The sequence below is a fragment of the Phragmites australis genome, chromosome 6, assembly GCF_958298935.1.
Source record: "Phragmites australis chromosome 6, lpPhrAust1.1, whole genome shotgun sequence".
Classification (NCBI taxonomy): Eukaryota; Viridiplantae; Streptophyta; class Magnoliopsida; order Poales; family Poaceae; genus Phragmites; species Phragmites australis.
Window position 1 is genome coordinate 18,961,079 of NC_084926.1, and position 19,742 is coordinate 18,980,820.

The window sequence follows — 19,742 nt, forward strand, 5'->3', positions numbered from 1 at the left end:
TTAATAAAACTCTAAATAAAGTGAAATCAATTTTAAAGATTCTCTTAAAATACGTTTTATACAAGAAAAATATGTGTTTGCATGTTACACTTTTCCTTAACGTGAGTTAATAATTGAGCCGCACGTTTCAATTTTTTTCATTTTTTTTCAAACTTTCTCCCTATAGAATATGATGCAAACGACATTATTTTTGAAAAAAAAATTTCACAGAAGTTCTTAGAATTATGTCTAGTTTTTTTTAAAGATTTTTTTGATTTTTTTTAATTTTTTTAATTTTTTTAATTTTTTCGAATTTTTTGAATTCAAATTTCGGTTACCGAGCAGTTTTTGAAACCGGACCGGACCGGGAAGGTGGGTAACTGCGATTTTTGAGCGGTTACCAACGGTTTTTTGAACCCTGGTCGGCGCTGGGTTTCTAGCAGGCCGATCACATGGTCCACCATATCTTCGGGGTCACCGCAAAATATTCCTTGAATAGGGAGTACAAGTTTGTGGTCCATGAGGTGTGGGCGACCACTCGAGGCCGAAGCCCACACCTAAAGTAGTCGGACATACCCCTCACATTCAGCCATGCTGACCACCCCGCATAGGTCAAACCCTGGTCGCTACCCCATCGTGGTCAAACCAACGTTGCAGAACATCCGTCTGGGTCGCATACTAGTCGATGGAGGGAGCTCCATCAATCTCCTCTTCACCGATGCGCTGGACGCCCTGCAGATTCCCAGCAGCATGTTGAAACCCTCCCCTGTTCTTCAGAATAACCACCGGCTCCTTAGCAAAACCATTGGGGAAAATTGAGCTGCCTGTCACCTTTGGCTCGCCGAGCAACTTCTGGATCGAAAAGGTCTTGCACGTTGTGGCAAACTTCGGGACCGCTTACAATGCGATCCTAGGGCGACCAACGATGGCCTGGTTCATGGCCGCCGCCCACTACGCTTACCAGGTCATCAAGATTCCTGGTCCGACAGGATCCATTACTGTCTTCAGCAATGATAGATGACCCTACATTGCGATAAGAGGAGTCTCAACATGGTTGAGCTGACTCCCGGGTCCCTACCCGAGAACGCCGGGCCTAGAGGTCGCACAATGAAGGTACATGTCATCACCAGTCCAGACGATCGGGTCAAGACTGTTTGCCTCGATGACTCTGACCCATCTAGGACAGTCCAGATTGGGGCGAGCATGGACCCCAAATAGAAATTCGTGCTCAACACTTTCGTCTAGACAAACACAACTGTCTTTTCATAGAATCCATCTGATATGCCTGGAGTCCCTAGGGACATGATCACAAGTTCGGTACGACCTGATGCGTGACCAGTAAAATAAAAGGTATGTTGGTTTGCACCCAACCGAAAAGAAGCACTTCGTGAGGAGATTGACAAGCTCCTGGAAGCAGGCTTCATCCGAGAGGTGTAGTACCCAGAGTGGCTGGCTTACCGAGTCATGGTACGAAAACACAATGATAAGTGGAGGAGGTGTGTATACTTCACCAACCTCAATAAGGCATGCCCGAAGGATCACTTCCTTCTACCCTGGATCGACCAGCTTGTTGACTCAACCGGCAACAACGATCTTCTAAGCTTCCTAGATGCCCGTTCGGGGTACCACCAGATTAGCATGTATCGATAAGATGAGGAAAAAACTACTTTTGTAACACCCTTCAGGGTCTTTTTCTATGTAAAAATGTTTTTTGGTTTAAAAAGCGTTGGTGCCACTTACTAGCATTGTATTCAGCTCATTCTTCAACTACAGCTCAGTAGAAACGTTAACGCATATGTTGATGATGTGATTGTCAAGAGTAGGACCAGGGACGACCTAGTCGTGAACCTCCAAGAAACGTTCGACAACCTTCAAAAGTATCGCATGAAGTTGAACCCGAAGAAGTGCACGTTTGGAGTCCCATTAGGGAAATTGCTCGGGTTCCTCCTATCTAGTTGAGAAATAGAGGCGAACCCCAACAAGATCAGAGCCATCGACCAAATAAGATCCCCGACCAGGTTAAAGGAAATATAGAAACTAACAGAGTGTATGATGGCTTTGAGCAGGTTCATCTCGAGGCTAGGGGAGAAAGAGATGCTGCTCTTCAAGCTCTTGAAGAAAAGCGACCACTTCTTGTGGACGCCAGATGCAGAAACGGTCTTCCAGGATCTCAAAAGGTACCTCTCGTCCCCTCCTGTACTAACCGCTCTTCGACTAGATGAGGAGTTCTTGCTCTATGCTTCAGCTACCCCACAGGTCGCGAGCTGAGCCCTGGTCATCGAACGAGAAGGTCTTCAGCGACCAGTGCACTTTGTCACTGAGGTCCTATATGACACACAAACTCGATATCTACAGGCTCAGAAGCTACTATACGTCGTGCTGATGGCCTCTAGTAAGCTCAAACACTACTTCTAGGCTCACAAAATCAAGGTAATCTCCTCGCTCCTGATTAGAGAAATTCTCCACAATAGGGATGCAACAGAAAGAACAGCAAAGTGGGCAATAGAGCTTGGGGAGTTCGGTATTCAGTTCAGTTCATCCCCTAAACGGCTATCAAGTCCCAGGCACTGGTCAATTTTGTGGTTGAGTACTCATACTTTGAGCCTGAGCAGGAAGAACGACCATAGGTAGATGAGTACTGGACCATGCACTTTGATGGGTCATTTACACTGAAGGGAGCGGGGGCTGGAGTGGTCCTAACCTCACTGACTAGCAACTTCCTCAGGTATGCAGTTCAATTATGTTTTTCAGCCACTAACAATTTTGTGGAATATGAGAGCCTCTTGTCCGGAATGCAAGCTACCTCCGCGCTTGGGACAAAACTCTTATTAGTGATAGGGTACTCGCTGCTGGTTGTGAACCAAGTACAAAAGGAATTTCAATGCTCTCATCCAATAATGACGACATACCTCTCCGAAGTGAGAAAGCTGGAGCGATGCTTTATCGACTTTGTTAGGCATGTCCCTTGCAAGGACAACTTTCTAGCCAATGAGCTGGCTAGTCTAGCTTCTTCTAGCGAAACTATCCCGGTCAGAGTCTTTAAAGAAAGACTCACACGACCATCCACCATGGTCTTAGGCCAAGGTGAAGGAAATGCTCCGCTTGGAAACGGAGCACCAGAGGAAAAACCATTTGAGGCAATGCCTCCTTTGGTGCCATCGACCTCGAGTGATCATCATGTGGTCACCCTACTTGATTCGGGTACGACCTAAATGGATCAGATCTTGTAGTACCTTCAGAATCAAGCAGTCTCTAACGATGATACGTCAGCAAAAAAGGTCACACGGCGAGCCGTAGATAATCCTTGGTAGAGGGACACCTTCACCATAGAGGGAGCAACGACCTTTTACTAAAATACATCACTCAGGAAGAAGGGAGCACAGTGCTCTCTAAAATCCATGGAGGCATATGTGGTAGCTATGCTTCATACTGTACTCTAGTCGGAAAAGCGTTACGACAAGGATTTTATTGGTCCACGGCCCCTAGGTTGCTTGCGAGCTGGTGAAACGGTGGGAGTCATGTTAGTACCATAGTCGACGTACCAACCTACCAGCCTAAGCACTGTAAACCATACCACTTTCTTGGCCTTTCGCTGTTTAGAGGCTCGATATCGTGAGACCGTTTGAAAGGATCGAATGGCCCAAGAGGGGGGGGGTGAATTGGGCACTAATTAAAAATACTTCTACCAAAAACTAAAACAAATAGCAACCTTATCCTAGATGAAATTTAATGCAACTACGCGAATAAGTAAAGCAACAAAACAAGCAAGCAAAGACACTAAGTAAATTGCGGAATTAAAGCTTGCAAGAATGTAAATTCTCAAAGTAAATGCGGAAAAGAAGAAAGATGGACAAGATGACACCAATTTTTTTCTGAGGTATCGAGGAGTTGGCACTCCCCATAGACCGTATTGGAGCATCCACCAAGGATATCACTTCCCCTTGAGTTACCAAGACTCAAGTGCTCACTCATGATTGCCACTTCTTCATCTTCGGATTGACGGGCATCGAACCAAGTACATTGCACTTCCTGAGACTCCCACAAGAACTCTAAGAGCTCACCGAGACCACTTCAATCATCTAAGACCGGCTAGGTGTTGCCAACCACCAAGAGTAACAAGTCAATAACTTCACTTGACCTAGATCAAGCCTAAACTACATTTAGATACACATTTGCTACTCTCAAAGCACTAATGATGTCCTTAATCTTTCATTTAGGGACTTTACAAATCACTTAAGTGCTCTCTCTTGCTTCTTAATGATACACACAATGTATAGGCTCCTCTGGGTTGCAAGAGATCGAACTGAGACCGAGTTAGGGGGTATTTATAGGGTAGAGATCCAAATATAGCCATTGTCCAACTACCCCATTTTTCTATGAATGGCGTGCACTGACTTACACATGCCAGAACATCTGGCGTGTATCCTCTTCAAACAATCCCAACTGCCAGCTGTCAATTAGCCGTTAAGCCTGTTAAACACTCCAGCGAAGCCTTCGGGCATATACCAAATCATCCGGCGTGTGGAACCATGAAATCCAGACATTGAAATTCTTCTTTGTAAGAAATACTCTGGCATATACTTCAGTGTACACGCTGGACCATCCGGCGTGCATAAACTTCAAATATCTCGCTGAAACCCTCTCTGCAAAAAAATGCTCCAGCGTAGCCTTCTTTACACACCAGAACATCTGGCGTGGACTTCAATGTTTTTGTGCTACGTCACCACACAAAAATACTCTGGTGTTAATGAGTCTTAGATCGTTGGACCATCTGGTGTACTTAAGATCTTTTTGCCTTGATATGAGAAGTACTCCGGCGTGTTCATCTCTGGTAACACCGGACCATCCGGTGTACTGAAATTTTTTTGAGCTCGTCTAATTCAAGCAATCTTTAGCTCTAACTTCTCAACATCTTAGCCATGAGGTTCTTTGAGCTACTTAGTGTTATAAGTTCACAAGTGTGCATCCAACCTTATCTAGACTCAACTAGGTCAAGCTACAACTTTTAGCCCCCCTTTATAGTACAGTCAAAAGACTAAGAAAAGAGACCTAAACTACCCTAAGTGTCCTTTTTCTCTTTGTGACACTTATAACTAGAAGATCCTTAATCTTGATGCATATGTCCTTTGATCGTCCATTATATCACCTTAGAGACTAAGAGACCCACTCATCATTGTGAACTAAATTTTTTGATAACCTTTAAAACACACATGTTAGTCACAATGATACGATTGTCATTAATCACTGAAAAACTTACCACTTACTTGGGGGCCTAGATGCTACACCGTTCCCTAAAGCCCCTGGTAGTTAAGAATTCCTGTTCGTGCCAGTCGACAAATTCACTAAGTGTATTGAAGCTGAGTCCGTCAGGAAGATCACCACTGCAGCAGCGATCAAATTCATACGTGGGTTGGTAGTGCAGTTTGGTAGTTCTAACCGCATAGTTACGGATAACGGGACTCAGTTTGCCAGTAGCACTTTCTGAGACTACTGCAAAGAGATCGGAACCAAAGTATGCTTTGCGTCGGTGGCACACCCTCAGAGAAATGGATAGGTCGAAAGGGAAAATGGGATGATACTACAAGGGGTCAAAGCCCGAGTCTCTAATCGGCTTCAGAGCTACTCAAGGTGTTGGGTGAACGAACTCCCCACAGTACTCTAGTCAATATGAATGACCCCCAGCTGAGCCACTACCAAGACTCTGTTCTTTCTAGTCTATGGTGCTGAAGCAATGCTCTCCTCCGAGATCGCCATCTAGTCTCCTCGAGTGGCCAACTACTCGGATGGTGACCAGGTGGCTCGACAAGAGGATGACATAAACCTGATCAAAGAGTTTCATGATCGTACTCTAATTCGAGCAGCCCGAACCAACAGAGCCTCAGGCGCTACCACGACAGCCGGATGCGGGAGCAGACCAAGTCCTAAGAAAAGTTCAGAATAAGGCGAATCGAAATAAGCTCTCCTTTAAGTGGGAGGGGCCCTACACATTGGTCGAGGTTACCCTACCTAGTGTAGTCAAGCTAGCCATAGAGGATGGTCGTGAATTGCTCAATTCTTGGAACATCGATCAGTTGTGCAAGTTCTAGGTATAAGGCTGCTCGAGCGTGAGTACGCATTTTTTATTTTGCAGGATCTTTTAAGACGAGCGTGGAATAAGAGATTGTAAGTTTTTCCAATTCAATAACCAGACTCTTTATTTTACAAGATTTCACAGATGAGAGCGGTCTCCCGACATATTGTAAGTGTTTCCAATTCAAGAGCTTGACCGCTTGGTCAACAGCTTTCCCGCCGACCAGGCAGTCAGGGGCTAGAGCAGTTTAGATATAGTCCTTTTTCCCTGCTTTCCCGTACTACTAGTTATTTTGCATGTTCATATTTATAGTGAGTACCAAACCGTTGAGAGGGAATTCAAGTTGCCACTCGCGCAGTTTCAAAGATATGGTTGGAAGGGGGTAATAAAAGCCACAAGTCCAAACTCGGGTCGAGCGCTGGTTACCACCGAAGGGCTTGTTGTGCCAAGAGTTGTCCTAGGAACCACGAACCTAACTAGCGAGCGGTATAGAAAGCCTTGGTCCCCCTAATTGTAACGGGCACTCTGAACCCACTCGCCACTTGAACACATGGAAAGTTTACATAAAAGCATGTCCTAACATTACAAAATAACTGCTCGGGTATTGGCCAGGGGTTGTTTCTAACATTTTCATTTAGTATCCCTAGGATCCAAAGATGCCCCTCAACAGGTCAAACTGGATAGTCCAAAGGAGGGAGTGAGCTGCGTACAGGAATGAATCTGCGAGAGCACCAAGCTTCTTCGTGGTCCTCTCAATCCCACGAAAGCCGAAAACAACTACCAAAGCAAGGTCTAGGGCGGGGATATGGTCAAGGATGCAGACAAGGGCAAGACATGCGCCGGTGACTCTGACATCAAAAGGTGGTCGCCAAAAGTGTCGCAAATCCTATGCTCAAGTTCGCCCTCAGAGGCTGCTAAAAACCAGTCAACGTGACCAGTCACATTGTCTCTAGGAGTTAGGCGAACCTGAATGCCGACGGACCGCAGCAGCGAGTCAAAGGGTGTAAAAGCCCAGCTGAGGCGATTGTAGAAGTATTCTCATCGCTAGTTGCTCTCTCTAGTCACCCGCTCTAGGTCTCTCTGCGTCGTGAGTAGCTCCTCACGACAAGCTGACCAAGCAAACAGGTCGTGAACCTCACAGGGATCAGCTAGTCGAGCCTAGCTTGGCTAGCCTAGGACTACACGTGACTGAGTGGTGGTAAGATCGACGCACATCGGAGGTCACTCTCCAGGATCTTTCGCTGGACCACAAACCTAAGATCGCACTTGGCCACTGCTTCCCGACTACGTTGTTCAACGAAGTAGTGAGTAAACGTGGCCGGGGGCTCAGAGTGAGCAGGTAGCTCGAACGTCTCTGAATGCACTCTGTCTATAGGCGTGGTCATGGGCTTAGAGCGGGTAGGTGGTTCAGTCAATTCTAGGACCCTGCGACCACAACAACGACACATGCTCATAAGAGAAGTTGAAAGCCTCATTCATACAAGATTCAGGCCCAAATTACAATTCAAGGTTTACTCCTTTTCATCAGCTTCCTCGATGGTCTCCACCCGAAAGATGGATCCTACGTAACACACTAGCCCTTGGCACTCTTCTTCCAGCCTCTCCGCTTCTATGGGACCTATTGTCGCGATCCCCTCACAGACGGTCTCGAGGTTGAAGTTGGGGTCACGGCTGCAGTTGTACTTGAGGACGTACACCGCTGCGGCCTTCGCCACATTCACTACGTCCTGTGATGTCCTCTCCGCCAGAATGCTCGGGAGCTGAGCAAACCTCTCCATCAGGACACAGATGGCGAAGGCCCAGCCCTCAATAGTCCTTTCTTCCTTTGGGTTGGGGGCATCCAGCCCGACAGTCCTCAAAGGCCTCCAAATATCATTAAAGGCTTCCTCAAGAATACTACGTATCCTACGTTCCTTCTCCTTAAGCTTAGCATGTTCAATAGTGAGCATGTCTTTTTCCCGTTGGAGCTTGGTGTTTCCCTATTCAAGCAGGAGTCGCGCTTTCTTCTCCTTGGCCACCCACTTCTACAGCTTGGTGCATTGGTCATCTGCCACCTCCTTCTCGATAATCAGCTTGCGGATGGAGGCAAGGAAGCAGTCGAGTAGGGAGAGCAGGTCGGAGGCCATAACGGGCTCCGTGACTAGCTCTGCGTGCCTGAAAGTCACAATCAATGCTCCTGACATCGGAGCTGCGTCTGGCACGACTAGGCCCGGAGGTAGGGTTAAGGACCTGCAACGACCATGGGCCACAAAGTTAATGAATAGCTCGAAGGATCCACTCCTAACCAAAGAACATACCGCGTTAGTGGAGGAGTAAGCACAAGTCTTGTCCTCATAAAGCCGCTGGGCGGGGAAGCCAAGGCCACTGATGAGCCACCAAGGATTGGTGTCCCACTGACGCGTTTAGATGTTCCCATGGAACTCAAGTCTTCCGTCGGTCTCTTCCCCTCATGTGCGTACACTTCGCCGATGGCAGCCCGAAAGCCCCTGGTCTGGTCAGGGCGAGGCTGGTCGGGAAGAGGCTGGTCTAGTTGAGGCTAGTCAAGGAGAGGTTGGTCAGAGCGAGGCTGGTCGGGGTGATGCTAGTCGACCATCTGCTGATCGGTGCTGCTCCCAGAACCACCACCAACGGTCGATACCCGTCTCTGAGTAGTCTGGTCACCTCTGTGGCCACCTGGGTCGACTTCACGACTGGTTTGACGGCCGACCAGAGTGGCGCTGGGCGGCGGAGAGGACATGCGGGCAGCAAGATTAACTTCCTAGGCGATCTCCTTGACCTCTTCTATGATCAGGTGTAAGACATCGACCTCGGGAAGACCCTGCAGCGACGCAAACTATGGAACTCTGACCCAGGAGAAGGCTTGGAGGTGGAAATTTCGGGAAAAGGTCAAACATACAAATCTGACCCGAGCCCTCTCTGACGAAGGGAGGTCACACAGTGGTTGAGCGCCTCATGGAGGGCCATTCTTCCTCGGGGTAGCCAGCATTAGGAATTTGACTCGCGAATCAACTGCCTCATCAGGGAGATCTGAATAAAAGAGATACCTAAGATATTGTAGGATTAGCAACAAGCGCCATGAAAATGGTTGCGGCATTACCTAAGGAGCTCTCCCGGGTGTCGTTCTCATTGCTGGAGTACAAGTAGGTCGGGTGTGCTCTTCTCCGCAAGGGTCACAACCGGCGCTTGATGAAGTCGCGAACGATGCCTGATCCTAACAGCATGGCATCCACGAGTTGCTTAACCTGAGTAGCAAGGCACAACAGCTCTACAGTTGCCATAGGGGTGCACCCCTAGTTCTCGGTGACTTACGCTGGCCTGGCTAGTAAGCAGATGTTGTCCAAGGAATCTTCTGCCTGAAGGTAAAATCACTCATCCCTCCAGCTTGACCATGACGACTTGAAGCCCATCTCGAGGTAGGAGCCCACAACGCCATCATAGCGATGAAACCCGTAGCTCCTGGTGGCCGACCCGAGCTGTAACTGAGCATGTAGAAGAATCTGAAAAGATGGAGGCATGGCTCAACCCCTATGAAATTCTCGCACATGTGAGCAAAAATGATGAGCATGATGATGGAATTAGGGTTGAGGTGGAGGTAGAAGATGTTGTAGAAGGCAATAACGGCAGTGAAGAATTTAGAGAAGGACGGCACAAGGCCGGCTAGGAAGAAGGAGGCGAACATAACGATCTCCCCCTAGCGGGGAGCAGGCGCATCTTCCCTAGGGCGGTAACCTGAAGATAGGCAACAAGGGAGCAGATCGTTCTCGCGCATCTTCCTCATCTACGCTTTGGGCAGTGCAGAGTCAGATTGACCAGGAGATAGCCGCCCAAGGACACGGCTCTTCCAGCTCAGACTCTGAGTCTAGATCTCAGTTTGAGATTCGACCTTCTTCGGCAGCGTCAGCTCCTTCTTCTGCTCTAGCTCCAGATGTTGAGTCATCTTCCTTTTCGGTGCTTTGATGCCAAAGGGGGGATAGTTAGGGGGACTGGGAGTAGATTCAAGGGGAGTTTAGGAGTTTGTTGGATCTTTATGGATTTTGATGTAAGACAAGCTATCTGGTTCTCTATTTTGGTGTATTTCGTATGTCATTACATTGTGGTTTAATTTATGCTTAGCTCAATCCTTTTCAAACTAGCATGATAGGTTGTTCTAGTGCTATGCTTTCCCTTACTTATTATTCGACGTTATATGCCTAGAATGATAGGTTGAATTTTCATTCAAATCATTTTTTACTCTTTTGTATTGTCATTAATTACCAAAAGGGGGAGATTATAACTTCTAGGCCACTAGGTAAGTGGTAAGTGTTTTGTTGATTAATAACAACTATTTCATTATGTCTAACAAGTTTGTTTTGAAGCAGTTAAAAATTTAATTTATAATATTGTTGGGCGATCTTGGTCCCTTAATTGATTAGATGAGCGATCAAAAGATGTGAACGTCAAGATTAAGGATCTTCTAGTTCTAAGGACCTTCTAGTTCTAAGTGTCACAAAGGAGATAAATGACACCTAGTTATATTTAGATTTAGTTGGATGCACAAGCACTAGGTAGCTCAGAGAAGCCCATGCATCAGTTGAAATGAAGTTAGAACTTAAATAAGTTTGAATTGGATAAAATTCTGAAAAACCTCTATACGCTAGATGGTCCGGCACTGAAGCACTTATACACATCGGAATATTTATCTCGGCGCTCTTGTACACGCTAGATGATCCGACGGTGAAAGTTGGCTACACCGGAGATTTTTTTAGAAGATGGTTCACAAGTTTGTACATGCCGGATAGTCCGACATATATACCGGATGTTTCACCGGAGTAAAGTCCAGAAGATTTTTCTGTTGAGTGGAAAATATACTTTCACATGCCAGATGGTTCGCCGTATATATTGGAGGCTTCACCGGAGCATTTGGTGCAATAACGGCTAGTTTGGGTATTCACACCAGATGGTCCGGTGTCTGGAGCCTATGCATGCCGGATCATCGGTCGTTCACAAAAAATATGGGTGGTTAGGCAACGATTAGTGTTGGGCCTCTAGCGGATATATACTTCCTCATTTCATTTCCCTGATAGCCTTTGCCATTTAGAAGAACTGAAACACTTAGTGTAAGATCAAAAGGCAAGGGAATGCACTACAGTGATTTGTAAAGTTTTTAATTGAAGATTAAGAACATCATTAGTGCAAGGAGAGTAGCAAGTGTGCATTCAGCTGTAGTTGAGGTTTGATTTGGGTCAAATGAAGCTATTGGCTTACTTTTAGTGGTTAGCAACACCTAGTCAGTTTTGGTGATTGGAGGTGTCTTAGTGAGTTTTTAGAATTCTTGTGGGAGCCTTAAGAAGAAGCTTTGTGTTTGATTTGAAGCCCACCAATTTAGAGATAGAGAAGTGGTTATCACTATAGAACACTTGAGTCTTGGTAGCTCAAAGAAGAGTGATATCCTTGGTGGATGCTACAACGAGAACTAAGGAGAGTGTAAAGTCCTTGATATCTTGAAAAAAATTGATATCTTCTTACCCATCTATTTACTTTCTTGCAAGCTTATATTCCGCAATTTTCTTTTTGTTGTAGCTTATATTTTCTTGCTTAGTATTTTATTAAATTTTGTTGTTGTAATTGTTTTACTCTTTATCTAAGAATAAAGTTGTTTACTTATTTTAGATTTCAGTTGAAATAATTTTAATAGAGTCCAATTCACCCCTCTTAGACAATTTGATTTTTTCACTGTCATCGTTCTTAACTTACATGGCCACAACCTCCTCCTCACCGTCGCCCAGATCTGGCGGAGGAATGGAGGAGAGATGATGGTGGATTTCGAACTTCTCAATTTAATGCGTGAACTTTTTAACCTATATTAGTGGAACTTCCTTCTCAAATATGGAACCGTTTCTTTTACTGCAGGAACTTCTTCAACCAACCGATGGATTCATGGAACTTCCCGTCCCGTATGGTTGGAACATTTTTTTCTTCGATCGGAATTTCTTTATCAAGTGGATAGAAGCCCGACAAAGCGGTAGCTACATTGTGCGGGCGCGTTCCCCTCGATTGTGGCTTGTTTCCATGCTGATTGGACGGTGACATGGACAAACGACCAATGACTATCCAAACAAGGGTGTATCCATGTGTGTGCACTAAAGCATCTCATGATATATACAAATTGATGGATGATATCGGATGGATGAAGCGACATAGAGCCCTGCACAATCCCCTGTGCCATCTTCATACTTTAAGGTTAAAATCATAACCCTTGTAGGGATTCTCATGTTAGAAGAGAGAGATTATTTGACCTAAGCAAGAGATATATTGATATGAAAGATGTTTGAAAAAAAAAAGATTGATATGAAAGATATCGACAATCCCTCGTGCGGAATGAAGAGATTGAATGGAAAGACCTCATGCAGCTCATCAATTTGAATTGTTGATGGCTATTTTTCCATGAACTCAGGAGGCATTAGCGCTGAAACGGCGAAACCTTTTTCACCTCATTATAATACTTAGAGAAATATTGTAGATTTTTGATACATCATGCTGTACACCATCTTTATATCCCATTCGTTCGTCAAAAAAAACTTCGATTATACTGTACAAATAAGAGATATTTTGCTAGAATTTACGTTACATTTAATTTATTAAGAGCTTAAAGTTATGCTAAATCATACTGCAACATTTTGGATGTGCAAAGCGCCGGTATGGACAACCGCACATGCTGACTAGCTTCTACATGGCTGAATTCTCTTCGTGCGCGAACCCAAGCCGGAGCCAACGACCCGGTCGGGTTCGGACCCCGGTTGCTTGCTTCCGCTTCGACGAAATCCGATCTCGTGGCCACGGCCGGCACACACCACCACTCTCCCTCCTTGCCTTCCACAGCCGGAGCCCGGAAGTCCTCCACAGCCACTCCTCCCCGCAAAATGCCCACCACCACCACCTAAACCCCACCTCCAAACCACCCCGCCATGGCCGCCGCCTCCATCTCTCTCTCCCTCCACCTCTGTCTCCGCCCGCCCCTCCCTCCTCCCCGCAGGAGGCCCCTGCGCCATGCCCCCTTCCTCCTCCTCGCCCCTTCCCCCCTTCACCACCGCCTCCGCGTCGCCCCAGGCCGCCCCCAGCCCCCGCCCTCGTGGCGCCCCGACGTGAGGGCGCGCGCGGGAACTATCCAGACGCCGACGCTCGCGCGCCCCGGCGGCGCCGTCGAGACCGACCGCCTCCCCTCCGACGTGCGGGACCGCGCCATGGAGGCGATCGACCACTTCGGCGGTCGCGTCACCATCGGCGACGTCGCCTCCCGCGCTGGCCTGCAGCTCGCGCAGGCCGAGCGCGCACTTCAGGCGCTCGCCACCGACACCGAGGGCTTCCTGGAGGTGCGCCTTTTGTTAGTGCTCCCTCCTTGCCTCCCCCGCTGCTAGCCTTCTGGTCTTCAGTGACAATCGTTGCGAATTGTGTAGGTGTCGGACGAAGGAGAGTTGCTGTACGTCTTCCCAAAAGACTACCGGGCAAAGCTGGCTGGCAAGTCGTTTAGGATGCGGGCCGAGCCTCTGGTGGAGAAAGCCAAGGTATTTGGAGCAGGGGAGATGTAACTGGTCTTCTTGATTACTAGGAATTGTGCTGATATTGGTTGTAATGTTACTCTTTTTCAGGAAGTGGGCGCGTATTTGGTAAGGGTTTCATTCGGGACAGCGCTCATTGCCTCCATTGTGCTGGTGTACACTACCATCATTGCCATTCTCTCAAGCTCAAGGTATGTTTGTATCTCAGGATAGAGTTTGTGCGTACTAATTACTGTATGTATACTGCCCAAGGCTAAAACTGTTCTGGCACAATGTTTCCATCTTTGTCATATTGTTCCGTTCTCTGAAGCGAGTATTCTGTGAATGTCTTAGTGACCTACGACTAAACTACATACTGACAGTGAAGAGCAGTTTAATCAATATGGTATCTACTTTTTTTGTGTGTGAATGTTTCACTCTTTATCTAGAGAGGGGCTTTCATCTTCAATTTGATTCATAAAAGGTAAAATAAAATAAAAACACTCTTGAAGATTTCATGAGTATTAGTGATTGCTTTTATTTTGGGGAGCTTTAATGGAGGCATTGTCATTTAACTCAATGTGCCTTCCATTGATAGCACTTCCTCTTCTACTAGCAGTGATGAGGATAATCGTGGTAGGCGGCGGAGATCTTATGGTTCTACCATCATCATTCCAACGGATTTGTTTTGGTAAGTTCATGTAATCTATATGAGTATTTTGAAACTGCTAGATGACCCTTTTACAGTATTGAGTGAAAGGAACAAAAAGACAATTCCCTTTACTCTTGGGCTTGCTGAGCTTCTCAACCTGTCAATCACATATTCATTCGAGTTGGATATTGCCTGTACATTGCATGCTTAGTGTTATTTTAGAATTTCCTGTTTAGGCAAACCATCCTAGAATAAAAAAAAGAAGCCCTGAAGAAAGTTATATTTGAAATGTTGTTTGGTGGCAAACCTATCGAAGAAAATACAGTAAGTTGAGTTGGAGTGCTATCTTATTGTATATGTTCTCTCTTGGAATGTATCCATTACACTCGTCATGCAAATTATCTCATGGTTTGGGCATGATAATGTTCCTGATGGGATATTTATGAAGGCAACTCTAACTACAGTAACAATGCTTTTATTATATCCAACCATTCAATTTTTAGAAGAATCTGTATACTGGTGCTAGGAAGTTCCGATGCTATAGGTTATACCTCTCACCACTTCCTGTTAAGATGACTACAATGAAATGGGGCATAAACCTACATATAGCATTTGAAATGCAACTTAATATGTGAACAAAATCATCATGTACACCTTTTTATTGTCTGCTCTACAATTTCATGTGCCTGCAGGTACTTGGATGCAGATTATTACAGAAGGCGTCGAGTAGAAAAAGAAAACGGGATGAACTTTATTGAATCTGTAATTTAAAAGGGTTTGATTTGATTGTTCATTCTCACTATGTAATGTCAGCATTTGGTTGAAACTGTATGTAATTTTCATTAAACCAATTCTGCAGGTATTTTCATTTGTGTTTGGGGATGGTGATCCAAATGATGGGCTTGAAGAAAAGCGGTGGAAGATGGTAATTTTTTTTCTTCGAGGAAAATGTAGCTTCTGCTATTTGAAATTACTATGTCTATATATAATTATATCTATATCTATATATATATATATATATATTCATTTTTACTATCACAGGTTTCTAATGGCTCTTTGAATAATTTATAGATTGGGCAGTATATTTCATCAAATGGTGGAGTTGTTACAGCTGAAGAACTGGCACCGTTTCTTGATGTGCCACCACCGTCAGAAGAGTCCAAGGCATGGAAACTCTGGTCTATGCTAATAAATATGTTTATTTTGTTAGACTTGATTACGTTCTCTATTCTTCGCACCTTCAAAACTTTACTTTTGCTTTAAATCCTGAATAAATTGGATTAATGATTAGCTGATTGATTAGCATGATTATCGTTATTGTGAAAATTTCCTAATTTCCTATTGAAATATAAATTGAGGTGCGACTTATCATTTTCGTACCATCTCTTGAACTGCAGGATGATGAATCATTTATTCTTCCTGTTCTTTTACGCTTCCAGGGACATCCAGAAGTTGATGAGCAGGTCCAACTCTCCTCTAATATTTCAGACATGAATTTAGAGAACTAACATAATCTAATTTGGCCTACATTTTCAACCCTGCCATGTACTAAAGATGACATTCGCTACATATGTACTTCAACATATCTTGCTTGATGTGACCAACATCTAAATAACTTAATGATTTTGTTTTTCTTATTTAGGGAAACATTTTGTATCAATTCCCATCACTGCAACGCACTGCTTCATCAAAAGGTGGTGGGAGTAGGGAATATGTAGGTACCAAATGGTCTGCAATGTTTAGTGGAGTTGAAAAGTACTTAGAGGAGAAATCTTGGAAATTCAGGTCAGTATTAGTTATTTAAGCATTCTTCCCGATGCTATTTCACCCAAGAACTTGAAACTCCCATAATATAAAGTTTAGATTCTAAACATAGTTAGCGTGGAAGTGTCGCATCAGCAGCGCAATGCATTGGGGTCCAGAGATTAGGAATTATCTATGTTCACCGGTATTGTTCACCGATATAAAAATTAGTGGTTTATTGTTTCTCTAAAAATTCTAGAACTTTTTTTTTGTACGTGTTTTATAATCCTTGTGCAACCTATTTTAATTGAATTCACCTAAAAAGCATGTGTAAAATTTAAACTAAAATTTTCAAAAAAGGTTACTTTTATAACTTCTAACAATTGTTAGAGCCTCAAATAAAATCCCAAAAAATATAAAAAAATTCATTGATATTATTCTTATATGATGGACTAATTTGAAATTATTTTCAGCCCTAGGTTATATGGTGAAAAAGTAAGTTCCTTTATAAATCTGCATATAAATGGAGCATTACAAAGGAACTCACTTTTTCACCATATAACCTAGGGTTGGAAATAATTTTAAAAATAGTTCATCATATAAGAAAAATATTAGTGATTTTTCTCAGATTTTTGGGATTTTATTTTAGGCTCTAACAATTGTTAGAAGTTATGAAAGTAGAACTTTTAGAGAATTTAGTTTAAATTCTACACATGTTTTTTTTGGGTGAATCCAATTCAAATGGGCTGCACATGAATTATGGAATACGTACAAAAAGTTTTAGGATTTTTTGAGAAACAATAGACCGCTGATTTTTGTATCGATGAACAGTGAATTTCACCAACAGATATAACTGAAATCGGGTTTTGTGTGAAATTTGTGCACAATACTGTAGTTTTGTGTTACTAGGCACAATACTTGTAGTTTTATGTTACTAGGCACAATACTTGTAGTTTTGTGCAATTCACTCTAAAAATTATGAAAAATTAGAGGTTCGATTTACATACGATTTGAGAAGCAAAATAATCTAAATAAAGAGTCAAAAAAATCTATTATATTATTCTTTGAGTGTTAAAAGGAGCCACCATGATCGCTTTCGAGGTCACGAAATTACCACGTTAATCGAACAAAAGAAAAGGATCTAGACCACTCATTGTTATGAACATCTAATGGCCTAGATTAAACCAAAGAGTACATATCACATGTGATTGATAAATAGCTAAATTCGGAATTAAAAATTATGAAAAATTACCAGTTCCATTTCCATATAGTTTGGAAAGCAAAATATCTAAGTAAAGAGTCCAAATAAAATAAAATAAAGAGTCGTGTAGAAAAAAGAAGGATCCATATCAAATATAATCTTAGAAAAAAATAAAATTATTATAAAAACCAAATACTTAAATAAAGAGTCTATGTAAAATACATTTAATCAATAGCTAAACTTCATAATAAAAAATAACGATTTTTTTTTTAAATTCTTACTAAGATTATAGATTAAAAAGCACCGTGTAGCTCAAGGTTGTCGCACCAAGTAGGCATCAGGCAAGGCAAACCTATTATGATTTTAGTTGGGCTGCCTACACCTGACACATGATTTTGGCAGTTGATCAAAACGTATACGAATTGAACCAGTACATGTATACGTTTCGGGTATAAGTTTGGAGTATAAATAATTTTCTCTTCCACTAACATTTTTTAATCCGTTCTTCTAATTTTATGCGTTTTGTAACTAAATAACACTAACTTCGTAAAAAAAAAGCTAAAGAGACTAATTTTTAATCAAAGGTTATCGTGACAAAATATTGCAACGAGACTAGCCACGCTATTAGCGTGAGCCACCTTGCTAGTTTTGATCTATTTTGTAGCCTTTTTGTATGCCTTTATATGCCGACCTGTTGATATTGCAGTAAAGCAAATGCATCAGAGAAGGCAATGGTTGCTGGTTTGGGAGGACTCAATCTTTTCGGTGTCATCATTCTCGGAAACTTGTTGAAGTAGGAATTATAATCTGGCCTCAAGTATTGTTGAGTTGTATTTCCTTCTACTAACAATTGAATTTAAATTTATCTTGAAGGCAAATGACAGTGACACCAGGTGGACTTATTTCATTTGCTGCACAGTTATATCCTTTGCTTCAGGTATGGTTGGGCTTGATATGCCTGTTTAGTACTCTATAAAAGTGGCCCTTTCATTACGCATTAGTCATTTCAATAAGGCATATGGTCTGAAAGAAACCACATACCCTTCTTTTTTTTTAGGGGAGTTTCCGCTTGAATTATGTTGTGGACTTATGAATTAAGATGAATATTATCAATGATATAATGATACCGTGTGGTCATTTGTAGATATACGCCGGCTCCTTTTTTGCAATACCATTATTTAGATGGTTTCTGCTACGCAAGACCAACAACGATATTAGGGGGAGAAATAAAGCCAGAGAACAACGAGCTCAGGAACTTGTGTCACCAGATTCTTCTCTCAGAAGAAAGGTAACAATCGAAAGCTCTGCAGGTTTGATTTGGAATCAAACTTTGAATTGAAGTTCCACACAACTCTACACAATTGTTTTTACCCTCATGTAGTTCTTTCCGGAGAAACTCAGAGGGGCATTCACCTAAACCTTATAGTCCAGACATGATTGTGATCGGTAGCAACTTTGTAATTCCTTTACATCAGAAGCTTATAAGAAAGAAACCACTATTAAAGGGCTTAACCCGTAACGGCAAGTGGGATTATTAATTTATTATGCAACTTGGACCATCTGTTGTCTACATACAGCACAATTGGCTATTATATAAAATGAAAATAGATGCTAATTTTGGTAAATTTTATTGTGCACATCTTTATTGCATTCTTCAATTTAAGTTGGTGTCATCTCGTCAACATCCTGTTGTACTCATTTTAGATATCTCTTGATGCTTGGCTACATGATCTCACTTTTAGTACTAACTGTTAGTCCTTTTTTGTTTTTCCCCTTAATTTTATCTGAAGTGGCATATTTGTTGGCTTGTGTTTTCCTGTCTTTTCAGTTGCTCAGTGCACGTGACATGGCTCAACGGAAAGTAATTACACCAGAGGAGATTGTCTACACTACTGAAAAGGATCTATTGGATCAGGATTATGAATTCAAGGAGTGGAATAGGAGATTTAAGGGACTTGATTCAGAGTGATGGATATACTTGACACATAGTAGCTCTACATGGTCCTTTGGTCAGGCTGGATGATAATTTTTATCTGCATCCAATTGAATTGAGAATAGATCTGACTGAACCATTCAATCAAGTGAAATTGGATGGTTCTGGGACTCACTAATAGGCATACCGTCATTTGGCCATGAAAGTTTTGCGGAAGCTGCTGGCTTAGTTTGAACCGACCAAGGTAGGCAGCTGATGTACATATTTGTGACATTAATCTGCACAAATCTGCATATTTGTATAGGTAGTTCCATGCGCTGGATTGGAGATTGAATTCAGAATTCGACACGAGAAGCGGGGATATGATGTTACTCGGTTTGAATGGAGCCCCATCAGAATATGTAAAAAGAATACGCCTGTAGAGAGGGCCCCTCAGGACTTTGGGCATTCGTTTCAAATTCTCTCTTCAGAGATAGGCATACTGTAATAACCTTCAGGGAGTCAACTCATGATTGGAAGTGACAGTTTCTAGCGTTAACCTGAAAATATGTAGCAGTGCTTTTGTCAATTGATTCTCTAAGCTGTCAAGGGCATCCATATGAAAAATGATGTAATTCCAATTGAAAGAGCTTCCTGCCACTATTGACACC

At 43.2% G+C, this 19,742-nt stretch overlaps 1 protein-coding gene across 4 annotated transcripts; it reads left to right on the top strand.

The window, feature by feature from the left end:
• Positions 1-12,793: 12,793 nt before the first annotated feature.
• Positions 12,794-19,729, top strand: LOC133922040 (uncharacterized protein At5g03900, chloroplastic-like). 4 transcript variants are annotated; one of them, XM_062367195.1, is made up of 13 exons: positions 12,798-13,398; positions 13,483-13,590; positions 13,675-13,775; positions 14,162-14,254; positions 14,908-14,977; positions 15,075-15,140; positions 15,287-15,379; positions 15,613-15,678; positions 15,858-16,000; positions 17,866-17,952; positions 18,033-18,096; positions 18,304-18,447; positions 18,988-19,729. In XM_062367195.1, exons 1-13 carry the CDS (start codon positions 12,994-12,996, stop codon positions 19,126-19,128), a joined length of 1,581 nt encoding a protein of 526 aa, XP_062223179.1. In that variant the 5' UTR covers positions 12,798-12,993; the 3' UTR covers positions 19,129-19,729. The 4 variants fall into 4 exon arrangements, with proteins under 4 accessions (XP_062223182.1, XP_062223179.1, XP_062223180.1 ...); XM_062367196.1 differs by having other exon boundaries at positions 14,180-14,254; XM_062367197.1 differs by having other exon boundaries at positions 12,800-13,398; positions 14,183-14,254.
• Positions 19,730-19,742: the final 13 nt, after the last annotated feature.